General features: G+C 41.0%; 1 protein-coding gene across 5 annotated transcripts in view; it reads left to right on the top strand.

Moving 5' to 3' along the window:
• TENM1 (teneurin transmembrane protein 1) overlaps positions 1–24,512 on the top strand; it is a 1,260,898-nt gene that overhangs the window by 1,135,768 nt on the left and 100,618 nt on the right. For all 5 annotated transcript variants that reach the window (XM_075435330.1, XM_075435332.1, XM_075435331.1 and 2 more), the window contains 2 exons: positions 2,473–2,673; positions 23,712–23,897. In XM_075435330.1, coding sequence (XP_075291445.1) covers positions 2,473–2,673; positions 23,712–23,897 — 387 coding nt within the window. The remainder of the gene's footprint in view (positions 1–2,472; positions 2,674–23,711; positions 23,898–24,512) is intronic.

Here is a 24,512-nt window from a genome sequence, read left to right as displayed (position 1 = left end):
GTCATTTTTATGGTGAGCCCGAGTTCAGGGTATTAAACTGGCATCCTTCAAGGCTTGGCTAATAAAAAGTGGGAAATTCTGAGAACAAATAATTGTCCTTTGGCTGGTTCTAGTACCAATGTGTCTCTGCCCTCATCTGTAGAAAAAAGCAGTTGTCGTTTGCCTGTTAGCATTTCTGAGATAGCTCATCAGCTTTGACTTTCTTCCCCTGTGCATAGCCTCGGAAAGCCGAACTCTTCTTCATGCTTGCCCTGATTTGATGATTTTTCACTAGCCCCTTAGCCTGAAGCTAGCGACAGCATGCTTTGTGCTTCCTCTATATAGATATTAGGTAATTCTTTTGAGTAGCACACAGAGGAGGCTCTTTATGTGGCTTGAATTCTCTAGTCAGAAAAATGTCCAGGGTGGATTTGATGGATTTGACATACCTGGTGCGGTTTTTAAAGGGAGGATCAAGAGAATGCTTCTGACGTTCTCAGTTGGTGGTAGTTTCAGAAACGGACAAAACCAAGAAAACCCACGTGGGAAAAAGCACGTAATACACGGATTTACTCACTGAGGCCATGATGTCGAACAAGCCTGGAGCTGGTGAGAGGCTGACGCTATATTCAGTTGCTTTGTTTCTTGCCACATGATCCTGCAAAATGGTTGAAAAAAACAGAGATAAATGTACTCAGACAGCTATTGAAATGAAGAGTGTGAAAACACTGGATTTTTAAAGTAAGAGATGTATTTAAATTTTAAATAAAGGTGGAATTAAGTAGAAATAGGGTGGATGGAACAAACCTGTGCAACCAATACAGTAGGTCTTTATTGTACCAGTGTGTGCGTGACATGACTGTTCAGTTTACTGTATTGTACAACATAACTTGTGGAGTAATGGAAGTAATTTCTATCAGGAATTCAGATTACATTATTGTATGAAAATAGGAGTTTAGTATTATAACATGATTGTTAACATAGCGGACATGCTAACAGCTGTGCTGTCCAGGGAACATCAGGAGCTACACGGATTCATTGCTGTGGGAGTCCTTTGAATTTGTCCTGTCAGGTTATTGTTACTAAAGCAAGTGATACTTTTTAAACTGTTTATGGAGTCACTCAATTAATTTTAAAAGATCAGCAAAATAACAAGCTGTCTCAAGATGAGAGAAAATTGCCAAGTACTTTTGTCCTGTGCTTAGCAAGATAGGCATTGTCCAGAAATACCGATTCCCCTCTTTCAGAATTACATTGTGCTGTGCACAAGCCTGGAAAGCTGAAAAAGACACAAAATAAGACTTGAAATGATATGTTGAACTGATGGAATAGCAGCTCAAGAGATAAAGTTTCACTTCCTTATTCTTAGGTCAAAAGGCCCTATAAACTGGAGGCCATTAATCTCTACATCTGAAATATTTAGTCTTCCGTTACTGAAGCAGAGAGCATCTCTTCATTCGTGTAGCAGAGAATACTGTTTGTGAAGTTTACAATTTAATTACTAAAACAGCACTTGTGCTGATATTTGAAAAATACATCCAAGAACTGTGAAAGTGCCTCTTTAACATTAGTCTGAAGCATGATCCAGCACGAATAGGCTTTTGGCTAATTGTTGCCCACGCGGAGACCCCACAAATTCCTCCTCAGCTCTGCAGTCCTCCTGCAGCCTCCAGAGAAGGCAGGCTGTGTTCTGCTTCGAATCTGTCTTGTTAAAGAAATGCTGGGGCTTTATGAAAGAATATGGTGATTATACGGGACTAACCAGCTGATTTAAATTCTTCTACAGAGCTCCTGAATTTTTCACTCGGAATAGTTTAATCCAAATTGAGAACAAATTTAGCTCTTTGTCTGTTTGCAAATTGTTCATCAGTACGTTATGACTTTTATGAATCTGTTCATTATCTTCAATTGCCCAGCACATACATTTTATGAGTATATGCGATTTTTTTACAGCAAGCGTTCAGTCAGAGATTCACCACTCAGGGTTAGTGGATGGCCATTTTTTTGGTATCACATTTTCAGCTGTAGAAATAGCTTTCCACAGGAAGATGAAAGAATAAATCTTTCTTTTCCCAGATGTAAATAAAACATAGAGCACAAATACCCAAATGGAAACACAACGCACAATTGCAGAAGTAATTATTAATTGCTCCAGTTCTTTCCCAACCCTGCTCCTGAAGCACAGACTTCACTGACTTGGACCGATAGATCTGTCTTGGGAATATGCGTTTTAAAAATAAGACAATATCCTTGACAAGCAGAATCATTATGATCTCAAACAGTCTACACGCTTTTTTTCTTGCTTTGGGCTTATACTTTTGCACAGATGTTAGCATAGACTGTTTTTTCCTTGTGTTTGTTAACATTATTTCAGTTTGGGTATTTGCACAAGAATGACCAAATTAATCTGAGTCCCTGATGCTGTATTTCCCTATAAAACCACTGTAAAGGTGCAAGTTTTATGCTCAGAGTTGTATGTTCCCTGCTTTCCAGAGGACTGCTTGGATCCGATGTGCTCCGGCCACGGTGTGTGCGTTCAGGGGGAATGCCACTGCTCCACGGGCTGGGGCGGGGTGAACTGTGAGACGCCGCTTCCCGTCTGCCAGGAGCAGTGCTCGGGGCACGGGACTTTCCTCCTGGACACCGGACTCTGCAGCTGCGAGCCACAGTGGACGGGTTCAGACTGTTCCACAGGTATGCTGGAGATTTTAGCTTTTCGATATGCCGCTGCTTTCTGTTTGAGTCGTGAGAGAAGGTAGTTGCTGTTACTGGGCTAGCATGAATTTAAAAAACAAGATCGGGGTGAACCAGGGGTGCTGTGGCAGGGCACATAATGGGCTTGTCAGCAGCTGGCTCTCTGTTGACAAGGATAGAAAGGCTTTTTCCCTGTGACAAGACTGTTAACTGCCTGATGGCGTGATGGCGAGAACAGTAGTTCTACAGGAATGCCAGTGCCTCCTGGCATGGGCTGGAGTTAAGCAGGACTCTCACCTGAAATGCTGAGCCGTTATCAGCTCACGCAATGAAGGAGTCCACAACTCTGAGAGAGACTGGGAGGATATTAAAAAAAAAAAAAAGCTCTAAAAGCAGTGACTGATGAGTAAGAAGGCTCTGTCAGAAAATCTTTAAACAAAAATGACCGTATGTTCTCTCATGCTGGGATAAAATCTCTTTTCTTTCTTAGAGGACCATCAAGGTTTGATCCCACTGAATTTGATTAGGAGTTGAAATGGATTTCCTGTGTGCTTTGTACATTTACGTTTCATTTTCTTGAAATGAATGCAGTCTGGACATTTTACTCTGTAATGGAGCATGTCATTACCAATGTGCGTGCTACTGGTTTTTACCCCTATAAAGCTCACAAAACCACAGTCTCAGATGATAAGTAGCACGTCCCAGTATAGAATAGATGCAAGTGACAGATTTGCTGAATACTGTGGAATACAACCAGTGGTCCAAGTGACCAATTTTTCTTAGACATCATCATTCAGGAGAACACTTGGAACAGTATAAATTTCCATGCAGATCTTTGAAGTGTATGGTTATGATCTTCAGGTTGAGACTTATGGAATGTCCTCCTCCACAATAGCTTTTTAAGGGACAAAATATTGACCTGCTAATAATTTTCAGGTTTTGTTACAAAGACGCTGCATTCATTCTACACTTCAAAATTAATGCATGTAATTCCAGTCTGACACTGTCAGAAATGGTACCTGCTTTGAGGAGAATTGACTTTTTACTGGCTTTCAGCAAAAGCGCAGTTGCTGGCATTTTTATCATGTATTTTACGTGTTAAAAATATTCCCTGAAGGTTAGCAATGTAGTAGTATTTCCAGTAATGAAGCAAATAATTAGGAAAGATGCTAGCTATGTACGAATTTTTTACTCACAAAATAAGCAAGCTACTTCTGTTCTAATACAACGTTATTGTAGCTCAGAAACAGATGTTGATCTCCAATAGGTCTGTTGTGTCAGCTGCATGGGGTAATTAGCTATTAAGTAAGGGAACAAAGAGCTAATAAATAACTGCGGTGAAGAGGCTTTTATCTTTGCATGCTAGGGTCATAGTTTTCATGTTTGTCTCATCTCTAAAGCTTTTCTGATTAATTTTTAGAAGAAAGGTAACTTTTTTCCTGACTTCCATCAGCCAGTAGGGAAAATGCCTCTCTTCATCCCTGCCATCTTCTTGAGTTATCAAAGGGTGCCTTTACAACCACCGACAGGCATCTCTCTTTATAGCTGGATGCTTCAGATTCCTCCTTTCAAATATATCTTTCTTCATAGGTGTTAAGCTAGGTTCAGGATTGTTGTGGCAATACAGTGAGTATTAGAATGAAGTAGAGATGTTCATTTGCGCTTGAGACTTTCTTCCTAGGATCAGTGATGGCTCTACATGCTGGAAGTAAAGCTTGATTTTAGTGAGGAAGAAAAACATCAGATGAGTAAGTCAGTAAGGTCAGAATAAACGAGCTGTCATATGCGAATGGAAAAAACCACGAGGCTCTGTACAATGAAGAGGATGGAAAGGGTAAAACAGAGACTGCTTGTCTGGAGTCAGACAACAAGGAGAGCTTTGCAAGTCATAGACGAGCTGTCTCTCAGCCTGCCTCAAATCCTTGCACTTTCCCACCATCTCTGTAATGCATCGTCAGGACTGTGAAAATTTGCCTTTCTGTATCACCTTGAAGAATATAGGCTCCTGTCCTGATGATTTCTGCATTCCTCAGCAGATTCCAAATGCTTTCAAAGTAAAAGGAGAAGTTAGTTTAAGTTTTATCGTTTTCCTAAATAGAAATGAATGTATCTTGCTGTACTTTAAAAAGGAGAAATAGCAGAGGTGCCAGAATGTTTTTTGAGTACCTTATCCCAGATCCGTTACGGCCCACCTGAAGAGAGATGAGCCATCTCTGTGATACCTTCCCCTACCTGCCTGTCTGTAGCTCTCCAAACAATAAGAAATTCCATTTTACAAGTGGCAGACTGCAGAAAGATAGAGATCAGTGTGGACATGGAGGAACAGAAATGAAGGGTGACTGTGTGACCCATGTATAACCTGAAGGATATGCCAATGTTTGTAGCCCCAGCTTGAGATCTGGTATCATTTGTAGATTTTTGAGGCTGGAAAAGACGATGGTGTTCATGCTGTTTGATTTTCTGTAGGACATATACCAAAAAAATCATCCTTCAGTTTCTGCTTGACGCTTGTGGTTTCTGTGTAGTTTTTAGAAATTCAACATTCTCACAAAGACTGAAAATGAAGAATAGTCTACCAAGTCCTTTGGTAAATTGTTTCAATTATGCCTGACCCTCTCTGCTAAGAAGTGTACCTTCTACTCCCAGTTTGAATAGGTGAAAAGTCTTAGAGTCATTTTTATTTCTGTGAGGTGAAAGGCTGTCAAATACTTTGTCAAATTTATTATATATTTTGTCATTAATGTTGATAAAAAGAGCCAATATTTTAAATTCATTTGCTTCTCATAATGCCACATACGTACACCTCTCTCTCTCTCTCTCCCCCACCCCCTCTTTCTCCTTCTCTCTCTCCCTATCTCTGCCTCTACCTCCACAAGAAGAATAATGCCAGATAAAACTGTATGCATTTCTCTGGGTAGGCTTTTGGGGAAGTATGACTGACCACATAAAGCGTGTGTTTTTCTTTTCCTGTTGATTCGCAAAAAAATTACATCAAGGGAACACTGAAATTCTAAGCTTAAATATTCAAAGGTCAAAGAAAGACAAAAAGAGATACCTACACGTTAACTAACTCACGTTTCCTGTGTTTCTTATGAAACAGATTTCATTTTGCACGCTTAAAGAAATGGCCTGATGATTCAGGCAGTTACTTGTTGGTGCATATGCTTGCTCTTCTGCACAGTTGCTGTACTAAAGACAATGTCTTTTTCTAATCTGCTGGACTGTTCAGATCAGGTTCTACACAAAACTGCATGCTGAGAGTGTTTGGATACAACAAACAGTGAACTATGACATGATTGAATTAACTGGTTGGTAGAGAAGTGGCTAGTTTAAAAAAAGTGAAATGTGTGTATAATTATATATAAATATTTGAGGGAGCACATGCACGAATGCAGAGAGTAATGGAGTGAACTGATTTTCTTTCTAGTCTTCCCTAGCATGGGGTGTGGTCTAAAGGGACTGTGAAAATGAGGAGACCATAGCTGTGATCCACCTAAGTACTGCAGAGTCCATCTTAGAGGCTTCCATATAGGAACATGAATTCTGGCATTAATCCTTTTTTGGGTCGGCAGCTAAATGTCTCAGATTGTCCAATGAACTTTTGTAGTGCTTTTTCTGAAGAGCTGTTTCTTTAGGCCTTATGTACGTTCCTAAGGAATTAATTTATTCAGCAGAATAGAACAATTCAACAGACGACATCTGTACTACAAAGGCTGGTGTAACTAGGGCAGCCCTGGTTTGTGTTCGGAGTTGAGGATTGCTATCCAAAAGTAACTCCAGTGCTAGAGATGTCTCTTACGCTATGGCTGTGGAGAGCAGCAGTGTGGCACTGAATTAACTACTATATAACCAGTCCTGAGTCCATCTGACTTACTGCTCTAGTTAAACTGTCCTGCATGACCTGTCAGCTTGAGCATCTTTTATGTATGAGGATACCTGGCAATCGGACACCTTTGTAGCAATGCTACAAAGCATGCTGTTAACAGCTACGAGCTGGGGAGAGCAGGTGCTAGCTGCCAAAATCATTGATGTCATCTCCTGATGTGACCGTTACACCAGCTTCTAGCCAGAAGAGTGGTAAATCTGAAGTGCTTATTGTTATCATCAGAGGCCTGAGGCCAGGATCCTTCTCCAGTGTAGCATAGACCTGCTCACTTTCTTTGCAATGCTTTGATTCCCAAAGTATTTCCAAGACCAAAGGAAACAGAGCCACAACACTGTTCCAGTTCCACAGTCTCCAAGCCAGTTTTGGCTACTCAGCCTAACACAGATGTCCAGCATAGTCTTTGCTCTGGCCTGTGGACTGCCAAAAACCAATCTCTGCACCACCTCCAGATACTCTTTCTAGATCCAAAGTTCTTGATGGCCAGTTGCTATCCCTTGAGGTCCAGAAAATCCTCTTACAGAACTCCAAAACAGCTGTCAGGATATGTTTTCATCATGTTTGAATTGGTTCTCAATAAGAGCAGCTCAGTAGGGCTTGAAAGTTGTTCAGGCATTTAGTATTGCTAATCCTACACTACTTGTAGGACATAACCTATGTTGGCTTTTTATTCAGCTCTCTTAAGACCCATCCTTTCAATATTCCTAGCAGAATATCTGTTACAGATATATTTGGCCTCTTTCTACCCTGCAATGTTCAACTTGCATGAAAAGCCATTTTCTTTTGTTAGTTTAGATTTCAGTTTGCCTGTCCCAAAAATGACGTGGTTTGCATTCCGGCTTTGCCTTGCTACTTAGGCGTCTGTTTGTAAAGGCTCTTCCTATTAGCTAAGGTTCAAACAGAAAGATAATGCACTTCTGATTCTTCTGCCTTCTTTAGGCAGCATCGGCTGAATTTCACTCCAAAAATATTGGCAGAGCTTTAGCTACACCAATCAAAATGACATTGATAGGTATCCTTTCTACAGCTCTGTGTCACGTCAGGAGAAAAAAAAAAAAACCCTTACATTCTTTCTATACCTAAGATTTGGTTTATTGTATGGACAAGCACTTTAATTGCTCTGTTTGATTATACACTGATGTGTATTTACCATCAGGGAGATGGATTAGCCAGTTTTGCCAATTTGCCAACTGTCTTGAACACTGAAGGTCAAAAATGAGCTATGGTTTTCTCTGCTTCAAAATTACACCAATGTCAGAAATTTGTAGAGAAGCAGCCTAGGGTTATTCCAGCTGAGTTCTTCCAAATGCTGTACCTTGGACATAGCTGTTACAATTCCAGTTGCAAGGATCAGTGCTGCAGTAATTATTCAAGTAATGTAACTGAATCTTTCATTTCTACTGGCCTCAGCAGACATTGCTTGCTGCCTTTACCTGTGGTATAATCTACGTTGAAATATACATAGAGACCCAATGCCTCTTCTACAGTAACTTTATTTCTGTATGTTGGTTTAGTCAGCTGTCCCTTGAGCAGTCATCCATCCCACTTGCTGCAGTCTTCACGGTGGACTGTACGAGGAATGAGGAGAGTCAGGTCCGCTTTTGCCTAACAGTAAGGGAGACAGAGCTGTTAGGGCCAAGCTAAGTTGATCTCAGGCTGAGGTCCACAGACACCTCCGAGGAGAGCTGTCTTTCCACGATTTTGATTCCCAAAGTGTTTCCAAGACCAAAAGAAACAGCAACAGCACGGTTACGGTTCCAGGTTGTCCAAGACATTGACCCCAACACTCACACCTACCATACAGCAAATAGGTTGTCTTCAAGCCTTGTAACGGCTTTAGCTCATGCTGTCAAAAAAAAACATGTGATTTTATCTCTCTGGTCGTTAGTCTGTGGAAAAACAAATGCTTCTCTGATGTAAAGCACTGAAAATTAAAAACCCGTGACAGTACTCACAATACAGATTTGAGTATTCTGTGTTTGAATGAATTCCTTATTGTCTTGTTTATCACTTTGCTCATTTAGTTTTATTTTTTTCCTATTTCGGTCATCCTTTGGCAAGTGACCCAAAAACGCCTAAAGACATTTGGCTATTACCAGTTTAGCCATCTGACAGTTCATGTGCCCAAGAGAGAGAGATGCATGAGAGTTTGGGTGCTGTTTGTTGTTTAGTCTTCCCCTGCCTCCTCTAAAAGAGACTGATTATAAAATATTTTTTTTAAAAACTACCTGTGCTGGAAAAGGTCATCCTTGGAGTATTGCAGAGTCTCAGCATCTTTACACCATACGTGTATGGGAACATCCATTTTATTCAGACCTTCAACATATGGCTCAGTTGGCCTGTGAGTGTGGGGGTGATTTACTGCATACGTGACAAAATAATGCAGTGGGATGGAAGACTGATAGTACGCCGTTTTAATGTCACCAGGACTTCAGTATAGTCAACTTTCTACTTACTGTCTGTGGATCTTTGTTGCTTGCTTTATAGACTGTCATCCAAAATCCCTTGATGTTAATGAGCCATCTTCCTTTGAGGCATATAGGCAGGGCTTTTCAGACAGACAAAATCAAACTTGTGAGTACTGACTACTCATGTCAGAGAGGAGGGAAGCTCTGGCTAATTGGAGGTGCAGCATCAACAAACCGAACAAAAACCCCTCATCTTCTGTTCTCAGATTGACACCTTTAACATGGAGCCTTGAGATTAAGGGAGTGAAATATCATGAGAAAATGGGTGACAGAGTCGTTCAGTGGGGCAGAGCCTCAGCTAGCATAAATTAGTGTAACTGCAGTGATGCCCCAGTGCAATCCCAGTGTGTTCCAGGTGAGAATTCAGCCCCGAGTTGCTAATTAATCGCAGTACTATGCCTCAAATATTACAGATTGAAAAGTGATGAAATCTGTGACAGAGCTGATGCCTCTGACATCCCGTCCTGCATTTGTTTCTCTAGACTCTGTTCAGCCAAAGTAGGCCAGTTTCTGTCCTCCTTACTCCAGGACATTTATCATAATTCCACTGAATCCATTTATACCGCTGAAGCAACCTAATTATGATTGGGAAAAGAATACTGGCAGTTCTTAGTCATAAAAACATTCATCCTAAAATGATTATATGGAAATGGTATATATTTAGCACACCTATTTTTGGTTAAGCTCTCTCTAGCAAGATTGGTGGTAATTTTACAATGGGTAAAAGTGGATCAGCAGCCTCTTCCTTCGGTATCTTGCAAAGCATAAGACCTCTTTAAAACTGAAGTGCTTTGAAAAATGCAAAATGTTGTAATTGTTGTAAATTGATATGTGCAGAGTAGAGTAATTTAAAAATCATTAGAAGTATGCATTTTTTAAAGTGCTTCAAAAAGAAATGAAGGCATAATACACTATATTAATATAGTTCAAGACATCTCCAATTGGTTTCAAAATTAAACATCAAAAACTGTAACTTGAAAAAGTAATTAGGTAAAACCATTTCATTGCAATCAGAAGACTCTTCAGGTTTAGGAAATTGTAAATTATGGGTGTCAGTCATTCTGATTTACCAAGGACAAGGATATTCACTACAAACAACTCACTGTAGTGAAAATAGCCTTGAAATTTCCTCAATACATGATGTAATGTCATGCATTTTCTGTAGACTGCTCTGTTCCATGTAGGTACTTCTACTCTGCTCCCTATTTTAGACAAATCTCAAGAACTTTTTAATTAGACTATAACCATCCTTCATTGTTTTGGGCTGAAGAAATGATGGACTTATTTAATTTCATCTAACTGTCCTCTTTCTTTAATTTGTGAGGAGCTTTGACTATTACTGCTCTGCTAATTAAAAGGATGATTGAAGTTTCCCCTGTTGTACATTGTCTGACATTGTAGAAAGACTCTTCTTGCTACTGTATATTTCATTGGAAAGAACAAACCAATGTGTGACTAGTTTGATTTGTATCTCCCGTAGAGTTGCAAGAGTTTGCAAAAAGACATCTGGTGAGCACGATTTCTATTAAAAACTTAGTAGTTAAAGATTGGAACACTTAATATGTGTTGCTAGAGAATGTAAAACATGAGAAATTCAAGGCAATGAAGAAGCATTCCAATAAAAATTATTTCTCCTGCGTGTTGAAATCAGTCCAGAGGGAACCAGAAATACTTGACGTAGTCGTGTATTGATTTAAGAAGTAAGGTAAGTCAAGGGTATGAGATATACAACAAGGAGACTTGGGATGTTTTTCAACTGATTGCTGCTTATTTTGCAGATGTGCCAAAAATAATGGCTCCTTCCTTCACTTTTTCTTCCTGAAAATTAAGGTTCATAATCTATTGCTGTCTGCACCTCATTCAGCGATTATTGGAAATATCCCTCATTCAAATGTAAACATAATTTACTTAAGACAGCTTTGTTAAATCCTGGTCTAACCCACAAAAAGGTATTACTTATTCCACTGAGTGGAATCCACAGACCCAGTTTAGATGCTTCTATCCCAGCAGCCCTTCCCTTATCTGGGAGCAAGACAGCCGAATTGCTCTTGTGACAGTGATATGGTCCTGTTTATCCTGCCTTCGAGGTAGCTAGCAGAGACTTTCCTCTCTGTATGCATGGCATCGTGTCTTGTGGGGAGTCCGTTGTGTCCACCTCAGCATGTTTTGTGCTAGGCCAGCCCCAGTAGATCTGTTTTGAGAGTAATGCTCATTAGGATCCTTAGGCAACACTTATGAAAGGTCATGCAGGTTGTGAAACTAGAGAGCTTAACATAAAGCTGTTATGACCTTGGTTGGGTTGTTATCCAGTAGCAAATAAGTGGGATTTTAGTAGCAATTCAGGTGCCAAAGTGTTTCAAGCACCTCCAAATTAGGTAAGTTGAGCAAAGGGTTTAAGGGTGTAAATTTTGGATCTGGGCATTTAAAGCTGTAGTTAAGTGCCTACGTCCCTTTTTGCATCTCAGCCTTATCGCCTACATGGTAGTCAATCTACTAGACAGTGATTCACAACCATGGTAAAACAACTGGCAGGATATAGTATGGAAATGACTTGTGTGAATACTCTATGTCCAAGAAAATATCAAGATGGAAATTCAGAATATGAAAGGCTCGTACTCCACGAGAACCCTTCATAAGAGGTCTCTGAAGTAGAGAAGTTGTGGGAACATTCTGCTGGTGTTGTGAATGCTGCAGTGGAGAGGAAAAAACAGCCTAGATGGACAACAGAACAGTAGCAATGTACGAAATCTTCATATTTTAATTTGCTAAGCCAAGTCTAGTGATGAAACTCTGACAAGTTATCCATACCACCAGCAAGAAGGGTTCTTGTGTTAGGAGGGAGCTTCCCTTCCTCACAGCTGGAAAAGCACAAATGGGAATCGCTAGAGCAAGAGTACAAAAAAAGCACTACAGCTACTAGAGGTTTTGTCCTTCAGTGAATTTCAGAACATCTGTTACGCAGAACGTGTTGCATCAGTCCCTGAAAAGCAGATATTTAGAATATATCTTTTTGTTGTCATAGTAAGAGTTCTACAAAAATAGCTATCATTTCAATATGCTTATGCAGCAGAGTCTGTGAGGTTTAGCTTACCTCTGAAAACAGGAAATTGCTATTGATAAAAGCCAAAATCATGGGAACTCTTTTCTCCTACATATTGCATTTTTAAGCTTTTTGATTGTGTCGTTTGTTGCAAGGATAATGTATGCAGACGTCTAGGGAATTCCTGGTCTCTGCCCTGTTTAAGGACTTTTACTTAAATGTTTAGGCTCAAGTAATACTTTTTAAATAAAACTAAATTTATAGTAATTAATTATCGCATTTCAATGACAATAGAGCAAAAACCCCATGCGTATTGTAGCTGCAGTGTAGATATGGGCAGGTTGCTCTCCAGTTGGGGAAGACTTGGCTATTTTATAAAAATTATTAAAATAGTGTCTGTCACCTTGTGATTCAAAGTCATTTTCTGTTGGACTTCAGAAAGCTGATTGTTCTCATGGCCCGTTTGCATTTTCAGCTCCTGCTCTGATCACCCATGCACACCTTCCGGAAATGCCTTGGCGAAGGGTGGCCAGCCTGCTGGTGCCTCTGTCGGCTCTGCGGGCGAGAAGTAGCCGGGCATCTTTGAGCAGCATGCGACCGGGCAGCGCGTCCCAGGGAGAACGGAACTGCGTCGGCAAAGCAGCGTTTGCATGGGCGAGGAGGGACCAGGGAACGATGAGTTAGTGGAAAACATAGGCAGCGTAGAAGGAAGAGAGCAAGCAACATAATAAAGGACGCTCATTCACTTCTTAAAATAGACCAAGCACTATTCCGATTGTGCCAGGGACGTGGAGGAGTGTGGTAGCAGTGCTTACTTACAAGCCAGGGTCGTGTGCCCAAGGTGCTGCTTCTCCCTGGTGCAGGAAGAATGCAAGTCATGAGCTGCATCTTTGCTTTAACAGCGAGGAGACAGCACAGCAGCTGCCAGATGCATGTTGCTATTTCTGTTCGTGCTGCTGACACAGAGGAAGTTATGGTTTATTTACTGGGAGCTGCTTCGTCTCTCTCTGTGCTCATCTTCACAGCCGCAGCAATGAACATAGAAATGTTTGCTCCCTGTCCGTGCGAGCAGTGTTGGCAGTCAGTCGCGGAGCGCTGTGTGACTTTTGCTAATTGAGGCTGCTCTCCTTGCTGTTGTGAAGGGGCTGGTTACTCCTGGCTGCTGAGTTTGTCCAAGACACAGCGTTGGTGCTAAAAAGGGAGGAAGCAAGGCCAGTCTCTCCGGCCGATTTTGCTTTTGATTGTGAAGCTGAGATGTTAATTAGAAGCTGCTAATGACCTTTAATTTCTCATATTAGTCGTTACTGTGATACAAATTGTTTGTTGGGAGCACAGAGTTCCTAAGGCTTATTTTAGTTGATCCACTGTTTTGTCTGTCCATGTAGTCTGGCTCTTCACTGAAGAACAAATTTGTAAAAATGGCAGCACATCCTTTGAAAAGCATCCAGTCCTAGCATTTTGATGCAGATTCTGCAAGTCACTATCCACTTTCCTTCTGAGTGCCAATGGTACATCTGATTTGGGCAGCAGTGGCATCTGTGCCGTTTTGGGCCTGCCATTGCTTTTACACAGGTGAAGCTGAATAGATGTTCCTGTAACATGTTGAGAAGTAGTGCCAATGCCCACCTTTTCAGCATTTTGAGCCCTTCAGAGATGCTATAAGTAAAATATATCTTCATTACTGCAGTCATCAGGTGCATGAAGCGTACAGAGCACGTGACCTGAGTGAGGTGAGCACTTACTGGAGCAGTTTTTGTGAGCAGACGCATATTCAAAGGTGATCAGTAAGCCAGTGAATTAAAGATGGTGCCTACTCTTTGCAAACAATGCTTAAATAAATTATTACTTCTTTACTGAATATTGCCAATCAAATTTACTAATTAAATAGTTTTTGAAAACTTTATGCTCTTGAGCAGAGCCCTAGTCCGTGTTAGCAATAGTACTTTCTGTGTATCATGAAAGATTTAGTGCGTATATAAAGACATGTCCTGATCCACTCAGGCAACCTGGTGAACTTTTGCTGAAAACAGGTGTCTCAAAATCTTTATATTCTTTTGATGCTGTATTAGTTCAGGCTGTACCTCTGAGACAACTTTATTAAATGTGCCTCCTGAGCCATCTCTTTGCCTGTTTCCTTACAAAGCCATTTGGTTGCTCTCCATGTTTCTCATCGTTATCGTAGGCCTCATGCCTTTCCTGATTCTCATGGTCTGTCACTTACTCAACAGGTTTCCCATTTTGTCTACACAACTGGCTTTTCAGCCCGAGGAACTGTGGGTTGCATTTTCCCCTCTGTGAGTGAACACAAAGGCATAGCTTTCATAGCTTTCGTCTCCCTCATTACTGCTCACGATAGATTGCTCCAGACTGCTTTCTTACTAGTCTCCTGATCAAATAAAATATCGAAGCAGGTAGATGTTGCATGGCATTTCCTTTTGTAGTTCCCGGTGTATTGTGGAGGGTTTCAGAGCTTGTTAGTCAGAGCATGAATCTCCAGTGACAACTGTAATCTCTCTGCTTTACAACGTGTACAACTTGAAATCAAACAGTGGAGACAAATTATAAAACAGGACCAAATTTGACAAGGATTAACTCCACATTTACTTGGGAAAAGGGTATTTAAGAAATGTCCTGGTCAGAACACTGTGTGGTTCTCCTCACCCTCGTGTCAGTCTGATCTTCCTTGCTATTAGGTTACGCTTCTGCTCATTTATTTTAAGCGTTTCCCACAAAGGCCTTGTCCGACCTGCCAACGTGCATCATCTCTGGGAAGGAGACGGGTTCTGCAGCTGAAGTTCCTTGTGCGGCAAGCACAGCGTAATTGTATTCTGCTTCACACCGGTACAACGGCTGGGTAAACAGAGATATACCCCATGGCAAAGGAGTAATCCTTTGTTGTGGTATCAATTTTCAGAGCTTTGGCTGTCTGAAATGAAATATCTGTTAGTATGTTTACCATTACCAGTCCAGATTCATCAGGCTGTATTGATTAATTTTTTGCACTGTAAAAATACCATTTCAAGCCACAGCAAAATCGATAAAGGGTGAGGTTTTTTATATATACAAACTGGCTTTGGATCAGAAAGAAAATATTCTTCATCAGATGAAAAAAGAAGCTGGAAAAAAAGCATGATAAAAGATCAGAGAAGGGGAAAAAGTTTCCCTGTAGTTTCCCCCGCCTCTGCTGTGTTTGCCCTTTGGACCTTTGTGTTTGCCCACTGTTTACTTTTCTACAGAAATAAATTTTCAAGCAAATTGAGGCTCCCAGTTTGGAAAACATGCTTTCAAATAGATGTAGCATTATCATTTTTTTTTTTAAATGCAATTACATTCATATATTTTGAGATACACAGTAGTGTTAATGGCAGCCTTCCTGCTAAAAGTCAGAAAAGCTGTTTGTAGAGTACTTAATGCATCAGGAATAAGTTCAATGAGATGATGGTAGGCTTATTTCCAGACAGCAATTAAAACCATCACTAGATTGATGGTGAAGCATTCTGAGTAACAAATGGTGAGGATACGGCATTTTAGTTCCAGTGGTTTTATTTTATGTATTGTGGCCTGCGGTAAGAAGATAAGAAGGGGAGTTATGTATCTGTGAGGCAACACGTCAGAAGGTTCTCTGCATAAAACTTACAGTAGAAAGGTTTAGAATGAAACAATGTATGGAGAATGGAGTTGTTTTGGATAAGTTTTGCCTTTGGTAGAAATAGTTGCTCACTGTGTACTAATTGTGTCTGAATTACCCCAAATAGTAGTCGGGGCTGAGCAAAGTTTAGATTGCCCCATTTTGTTCTGAAGACATTGACTATTCAGTAGTACTTTTCTGCAAGTCCTGTCTCTCTGAGGAGGACCTGACGTCCTGGAGTACCTCATTGCCTCCCAGTAGAACAGCTCTTGGAATAGTGTGGTTCATAACATGAAGAGCAGATCCAGGATCAAAGCTGTACTCAGTTAGAGTGATTTCAGCTGTGCCATTTTTCAGTTGCCAGCAAGACCACCCAACGGCTTATTTACTGGAATTGCTAATGTAACGCAGAGCAAAACCAATAGATCTACTGAACAGAAGATAGGAAACAGGGTAGCTGTCATCTAATTGTGAGGGAAAGGGGATAACGATACGAGTCCGAGTAATAGAAGACATCAAGAAGACACAAGAAGAGAATGATATTTAAGGAGTTTCAGGAATGTCCACGTGTTTGTGTAACACACGGGAAACTGTAAATAGTTGTAATACCTTATGAGCCTCTCTAACATCATTCACAGCCAGAAATGAGGGCAAATATGATCAGGAGTAGGACCTGTTTTCTCCTTGAGAATTTTTCCAAAATGATTGTTCTTCTGCTTAACATAGCTTTATATGCTTGCTACAGTTGCTTGCATCATGACAGTGTCAGAAAGCATAAACATCAATAGCTGAATAAATTTAAACATTCTAGTCTGATAACAGACTGTAATAGAAAACTCCCTCAGACACAAAAGTCTCAGGTTGGGTGAGATGAATCTCACTCTTTCTGTCTTTTGTTGGGATGGGCCGCCAAGTCCCACTTTGTGCAAAAGCAGAATCTTTGGAAATAGCTGTGGAAATGATTTTGGAGGTATGTGTGAGAACAAATTCAATGCAATAGTTTTGCAGTGTTCATGTAATTAACATTAAAGCATTGCTTTGAACTTATGCACACATATGTAACAAACCGCTGGAACTCCAAAATTGTTGTGGTATTGTGAGGTGACCTTTAATATATTTCATAGTCAGATGTAAACGTATGATGGGTGGAGAGAAGGACAAGAGGTGTTGCAGCAAGAGAAATTCAGATTGAGAGGATATTTGTCTGTGAAGATGGTCTGGTGGTGGTATGGATTACCTAGTCCTGTTGTAGGTTCTGTGTTGTTGGGAGCTTTTGGGGGATACCAGGTATGATTTCATTTGGACAAGCAAGAATAGATGATCATGTGAAGTCCTTTACACCTCTATTTTCTGCAGATTATGTTAAAATAGGTGAACTGGGCTGTGCACATAGGTACATGTCAGAACTGTGTGTTATTTTAGTATTCTGACTAGTAAAGCAGTAGAGGCTTTTTTTTTTTTTTTGCGCCAAACAGTTGCCAGTCATTCAACGATGATCCTTCCCATTGATGTATTTTTGACTGTACCGAATTTCACATCAAGTGCTATAGCATTTTCCCATCAGGTGTTGCTTGGTGGTGTGAAGGACAGGGAGAAGGTGTAGCAGTAATTGTTGAGGAATGCACCTTTGCTGCCTCTTCCATGCAGGAACCTGATTTCTGTTTGCCAGAGGAAACACATTCGCAAAACCCGGCACTTTAAAAATAATGTTTTGCAGACACTTCCAAGCCCCTTCGATTTCCAGCTCGGGCTTGAAGAGCAGGTGCCACCGAATACTGGCATAGCCCATGTAATGCTTCTGTGTTGCCTCTGTAGAAAAACCGTCCCTAGCTTGGCGGTTTCTTGGCGTAGCTGTGGTTGGCTAGGAATGTAAAAAATTGCACACCTGACGGACGTACTGCGAAGCCTAGATTAGATGCGGTTAGAACATCCAGATTGCCAAAGGAATTTATTTAAATCAGGGAAATAATATCAGCCATACCATAAAAACAACATCTCCTCTAGTACAGATATGTAAAACTTCATATCTGCATTAAACCTGTGCAGTGCTCTCTCTCAGGTAAACTTCTCCAGTGGGGACGACTTTCCATTACGTTTTACTGAGAAAAAGATAGCTCAAGTGGTTTTGAAACTCCTAAAACTTTAGATTTTTGAACTTTTTTGTGGTGTAAAAAATTATATTAATAAAGTCAGTTGCTGAAAATGAAAGCTAGAACAGAGTTGTCTCCAGGACACAGCAGGAAGGTAATTTTAAAAGCTCAGGAACATTGCTGAAATTATCATGCAAGCTTATTAAATGCAGTGTATATTTAAATTGAAAAAACTTTCTTTATTAGGCCTAGATAGGTGATTTTTTTGCTGCCTCCAGCAGCTAAGCTTATTGGGTGAAAGTCAGGATAGATTAATTTCTAATCTTTATGGAAAACCACTTATTAAAAAATGGATAACAAAGTTATGAATGTGATACTTTAAGTTTAGACTGTCTGTAGAACAAGACTCACCACTGAATGTGAAGCTAAGTAAAATGGAAGTGTTTTCGTAGTATTTGACCACTTTTGTTTACTTACAGGTTTGTATTCTTAGTATGATTTTATAAGAGTTCTTTCTGAAACATGTCGAATTAACATTAAAATCTTCCCTTATCATTACAAATTATAAAATATTTAGCTTTAATTTCCCTTTTCGTATCACATAAGTAGAAACTTATTATAAAACACATTTGAAAGAACTCATTGTTGACTTAGGTAATTAAAATGAAGAGTGTGGAGTGAATTTTTAATGTTTTTTAGATTAGCTCAGGAATGAGCAACATATTTGTCTCCTTCTCAAGAATATGTACAAATAATGCTTTGCAGCTCACATTTGCCTTCTTCCAAGAAAATTAATGAGCATGCAGAATTAAGGACATGTCAGTAAAAATTCTCGACTGAGCTGAACATTTTTTAAGTCTCGTATTCATTAATTGGTTGAAGTCTAAGGACTCTGAATTTTAGATTTGATAAAGACTGTATTTCGTGAAAGTCTGTAAGAAGCTGCAGGGGTCAGCTGAGGCCAGCTCCCAGCAATTTGCCAGCACGCTGCTTGCCGTGAGTCTGCACAGCTGAGCTGTTTTTTAAATAAGGAAATTAACTTTCCAGCCCTACACTTGGAGAACCTTGTTTGGATTGCAAAGTGTGCAGGTACAAAAACTGAAACACCGAATTAGGGTGGCTGTTGGTTTTGTGGGAGCCGTGAAAAATCACACCTACTGAGGGTCTGGTCACTTAGCCGCAGACCAGCCTGCAACCCACCACTCTCCGCGAGGTCTGCCTGGAGCCGGGCAGGCGTGTATCCCCCTCTACAGTGACAAAGAGGAGCGGGAGAGGAGAGGTGGCTTTTATGTAAACCTGCAAGCCTGAACACCAATGTGGGTGAGGGACAGTCTGGTGGAAGGTGTCCCTGCCCATGGCAGAAGGGTTGGAACGAGGTGAACTTTAAGGTGCCTTCCAACCTAAACCATTCGATGATTTTGTGACTTAACGAATTGCGTGTGTTGCACTGTACGTTGTGAGAATGATTGGCAAGTAATGTAACAGCATAACTAAAGGCTTGTGATGGGATACCCTTGAGATGGCTTTTCTCATCCAAACTACAACCTCTCGTCCCCTGCCTCCCTTCTTACCTTAAAGAAGATGCCTTCCCCTTGTTCTTGTCCTTTGCAGTCCTTGCTGCTGGCACAGCTTGGGGCTCCTCAGCAGGACAGTCCCCGTCCAGGCTGTGATCTGCATCTCCTCCCTTGCCCTGCCCGTGTTGCTTCTTTGATCCCTCAGTCGGCTGATTTCGCTCAGCAAGCTGTCAGGTATTAACCCAGGAAAATAAAGTGAATAATCAGCTGCCAGTTCCGTGATCTGAATCAGCTCACCACAGTTTCAGATAAGCTCCAGACAGAGCCAGGAGGTGAGTGGAGAGGGGAGGGAGTGGAGTAGCGGTTTCAATCAGAGGAGACATCTTCAGCAGTCTCAGCTGCTGGCATCTACCCACAGCTCAAAGCCCTTGCCCCGCTGTGCTGGCCCCTTGCAGAGCACTCACTGCATTTTGGGATGCTTCTGGGTCCTGTAGGACCAACTGCTATGGAAGGAGGAAGATGTTCCATTGAGCAGAACAGTCGCATGTTATCTGACTTGCTGTCCGACTTCAGTGCTTGTCTGAATTTTTACCACATCAGCTTTGCTGGAAACTGTTTGCCTGGTTCAAGTTATGGTGTTGTTTCCCGTTGCAGTCGGTCACTGTCCACTCACTCGAGTATCTCGTTCTGTCTGTGGAAACCTGGCCTCTCGATACAAACACAACTGCTAATGTGGCTCCCTGCCATGCTGATAGTTCTGTACTTGTTTATCTACAGGAGGAGCGAAGGAATTGTTTTGCATTTAAAAACAGACAACCTGAACTGATAATGCTTTTTTTAATCTTAGCTGTTTGAATTAGCCATGGATTAAAGCTGCAGGTACTACCACGGCATTAATAGCAGGACGTTAGTCTTGATTTCCCTGGCTTTGCGTAAGAAGTCTGGGGAGAATCTTGGATTTGCATGGCAGAAGAATACATTATCACGGTAAAGAGCATTTCTGAAGCCTTACATTAAATCACCGAAACAAATGTAATTCTCAAGATTGGCCGCAGTAACCATAAAGCATGAGTGGGCTGAGCAGCAGGACAGGTAGGGTAGCTGACAAGAGTGTTTGGTCCAAGCCAAGAAACCAGGTTTCATTACATCTGGTGCTTATAGAATTGGTTTTGATTTGCATCAAAGAAGATTTAGATTAAATATTTGGGGGAAAAAAATGCATTACTAGAAGGAAAGGCAAGAGCTAGGTAAGATCATTCCAGCATTCCTGTGCTGGAACAGGTTTGACGTGCACTTTTTTTACAATGCTTTTTTACTCAGTTATGGTATCTGGTTACTGTGCCCTGACTTGCTGGTGGAAATCATAGAATCATAGAATGGTGAGGGTTGGAAGGGACCTTAAAGAATGAGGTGTGAAGACAGAGTGACTGGGCGCGGGACAACTAACTTAACATTTCATATCACACAGAGCCAGTTTAGGGTCCAGAACTTGTGCCGCTTGTGTTGTCTTTCCAAGACAGTGTGGTTGGGAAAGAGAAAGCCACTGTATTCCAATAGGTGAGAAATACAGGAAAATTTGTTTGGCTGTGTATGATCTTATGTGGGAAAATAAAATTTAAAAAAAAAGGAGCCTTGTGAGTGAAGACTGTATACCGACTGGCCTAGGATATTTTTTGATGAGATAGGAAGCCTCGTATCTCCACTTCATTAATCGGATTGAACTTATGAGCTTAAATAGTGTTTAAACATATTAGTCATTGTTTGAAATGTGAGGAAAACAATGGAAAACTTTCAAACATTTTAAGATCCATTTAATTCTGGGGTTGTAAAATAGGAATATGTGCAAGATCTGTGACTCTGTGGTAGGGATGTGCCTACATTGCCTTTGGCTCCATGCCGCTGTTCCTTTTGTTGGTTTGGAAGGTGAGTTTGTCGTGGTTAGACTCTGCTGGGTAGGCAGACAGAGGTGAGGCAGGCGCGCATGCTGTGTGTGGGAATGTGTTCAAGGTTTTCCACCCCTGATTCTTTGATTTATTTACAGATAGAGAAGTGGTGGGAGCTGCTGGAGCTGCTGACGCCATCAGGAGCTCTGTGTATCACTTTGTTTCCTACTTCAGCCGTTCCAGCCTACGTTGCCACTTCTGATGCCTGCGATATCCCCTGAAGTTTTGACATCAGTTGAACTAAGCCAGTCCCATAACTGCAAAATACTGTGTAGCAGACAATCAGTCCAGAAGGGTCAAAAAACCCATCTACTCCACTTAGCCCAGCATAGTGTAAACTACAGGATATTTCTTAAAATCCTCTTAACAATCTTTGCCACTTACAGTAGAATACCAAAAGCAGTAATTATAATGAACTAGAGGGCAATCAGGAGAGATCAAAGGCATCCTGCTAGCAGCCTAAATCCTTGAAGTAGCAGGTAATTTGTTAGATTTAATTCTCAGGAGTTAGCCCATGTCCCAAGCTATAAAGATAGGTTGAAATAATACCAGTGGTCCTCTGCCAGTCTGGCCTGGGGGCGATTCTTTTGTGATCCCAGATCTGGTGGGATCAGTTCACTTCCCAATTGTAGGAGCATGTGTTTGGGCAAGTTTAGTACCAATGAAATAACAGAGCAAGTCCCCCCTGCAGTCCTCTGAGCAGTCTCCCAGGTTTCCAGGGAACAAAAAAGTAACCAAACACGAAAGCCAAGCCAAACCATGCACCAAGGGGGAAGAAATCCTTCCCAGTACCTGCAGGCAGGCAGTCCAAGGCATGAAGCATTGGTTTAATACATGATCAGCAGGCAGCAACCAAGTCTTTCTAAGGAGTAATGCCCCAGGCTCAGCACAGATTTTCTTATTTAAATATAGCAGAGCAGACTTTTTACTTGTCTTATATACTCTTTTGCAGGAAGATCATCAGATAATTATGTTTATCGTGTACTCCAGTCTAACACAAGTAGTAAAATTAATTATTGTTTAAGTAGCTGATTTTTACTTCCTAAGGACAGTACTTCACTGTTGCTTTTACTCAGTTTTATCTGAGGCTCTTTACCATGCTTTTCCAGTTTGTCACTCACCAATTCTTTCGATTGCACTCAATGCTGTCACGCTAGCTGTTAACAAAAACAAGAGCTAGACCCTAACTCGGGGCAGAGCCCGGCATCTCTGCGGTGTCCTGGTGCAGTTCTGTTTGTGCTGCTTTTTTCTTTGTGTTAAAATGATTGGAATTGATAACATTTCAATTTAAACTTTAAAAACTTTGCTTGGTATATACAGTGACAGCATTTGTCACCACAAATGCTTTCAAGAATGTTTATATACAATAGTTCCAAGATATAAATGATCATTGTTTAAAATCTGTCAAGGGAAAAATCTTGCCACAACTAAATATGTAACGCTGACATTTGAAGTCAGAGCAGACACGATTATTTGGCTTACGTTTGTAGTGCTCTCAGCTGCTTTCCTAGAGGAAGAAGGAGGAAACATTTTGGTGGCAGGTTAATTGCAGAATAACAAGCAAATTCTGTCTCTTGACACTAATTATTCTAAATAAATTCAAACTACACAGAACCCTTTTATAACGAAGCCATTCTTTTCTCAGATCAACTTTAGTCTCAGTGGAAGTAAAATTGCGATTGGCATATTGTGATGTATTGAAACATTTCAGGACTTTCATTCCACTTCACGATAAGTGGTGTTCTACAATGGCCAGGTAGAGAAACTGTTCTGAGTGCAGTGAAGGAGGTCCTCCTGCCTTCCCGAAACAGCTTGTCTGGTTTCTTAGCGGTTGACTCACGAGACTCAGGGAGGAAAAAAAGTTTTAATCCTTGAAAGCCATGTTAGAACTAGGAAGATGTGCATGGCCTCTGAGTCATTTCATATTGTATACTGCTGTTAGAGTGGGGTGCTTCCTCTTCTTCTTTCTGTTATCTTTCTGGTGGCTCTTCTTACTGTAAGTGAAGGATATTTTGCCATCACTACAAATGTCTGAATATCTCAAAGACTTTCGCTTGTATGTATTTAATGTGCCACTTTATCCTTTAATTCAGCTCGCTTGCAATATTTACATTTATAATAGATTTCAGAACTGAGCCAGCGGCACCTGGGAACAGACATGGCGTGCTGTTATTAAAGGCCTCAACTGAGATCGGTCAAAAGATATGGACTCCTTTGTGTCAGTGATTTAGACACTCTGGTTTAGACCCATTGCCCTACCGTATGCAAAGCCATCATTTTTGCAGTCCCCACCCCAAACAGAAATTATCTTGCAGGTAACTGCTAACGAAGGAGACAGCCGATAAAATGCTATATTTGATCCAATTGTTGTCTGATAGTAGTATGGAAGTGACTAAATTTAGTACCGGTGCAAAGTCTCTTTGCGGTAGGAAGTCGCGGTTTCACATGATGTGTTTTTGTAACCCTGTGCAGAGGTGTGTACCCTGGACTGTGGCAGCCACGGTGTCTGTTCGAGAGGGATATGCCAGTGCGAAGAGGGCTGGGTGGGCCCAAACTGCGAGGAGCGGACCTGCCACTCTCACTGTGCTGAGCACGGCCAGTGCAAGGACGGGAAGTGCGAGTGCAGCCCCGGATGGGAAGGGGACCACTGCACCATTGGTAAGGGCATTTGGTAACTCTAGAAAAACAGATACATAAAATCTTAACCGGTTGTCCAAAGATCTGCCGTAGCCATCAGTCTGGCTGAAGTCATTTTGGAGAAACAGAGACCCAGAATCAGGCCAGGGGTAAAAAGGTGCCTCTGTACTGATGGTGCACCCTGCTTGTCCCACAGAATAGCAGCTCGGTGCAGGCTTCTGTCTAGAGGAAATAATACTGATGAGTTAATGTTCTAAAAAAACACACAAATGAAAGGTATCTCAGTCCTAACATATTGTTGGGTTGTGTTCACATGTGAACTTTAAGTCAGGAAGGAAAAAAATGTTTTAAGAAATAGAAGTTGTGAAGGGATGAAGCTATTACTCAGCTTAAGTAATTCTTGCATTAAATCTCTTGCCTTCATGTCTGAGGATTTACATATTTCACTGATTACTAGAGGTGTTTTTTTTATAGCTGGCTTCTAACCATATTCCTAAGAAGGTAAAGCTTTGAGATCTTTTTAAAAGTCATTAGTCTAGTAGACAAATGCAATAGTTATATTTTCAATGAAATACAACAGGTTTTTGCAAAGGCTAATAGTGTTTCTCCCTAAAATGTCCCAGAGCAAGATTATTC

Source organism: Opisthocomus hoazin, chromosome 14 (assembly GCF_030867145.1).
Source record: "Opisthocomus hoazin isolate bOpiHoa1 chromosome 14, bOpiHoa1.hap1, whole genome shotgun sequence".
Lineage (NCBI taxonomy): Eukaryota > Metazoa > Chordata > Aves > Opisthocomiformes > Opisthocomidae > Opisthocomus > Opisthocomus hoazin.
The sequence above is the reverse complement of the archived record's forward strand: the minus strand, read 5'-3'. Positions and strand labels throughout refer to the sequence as shown.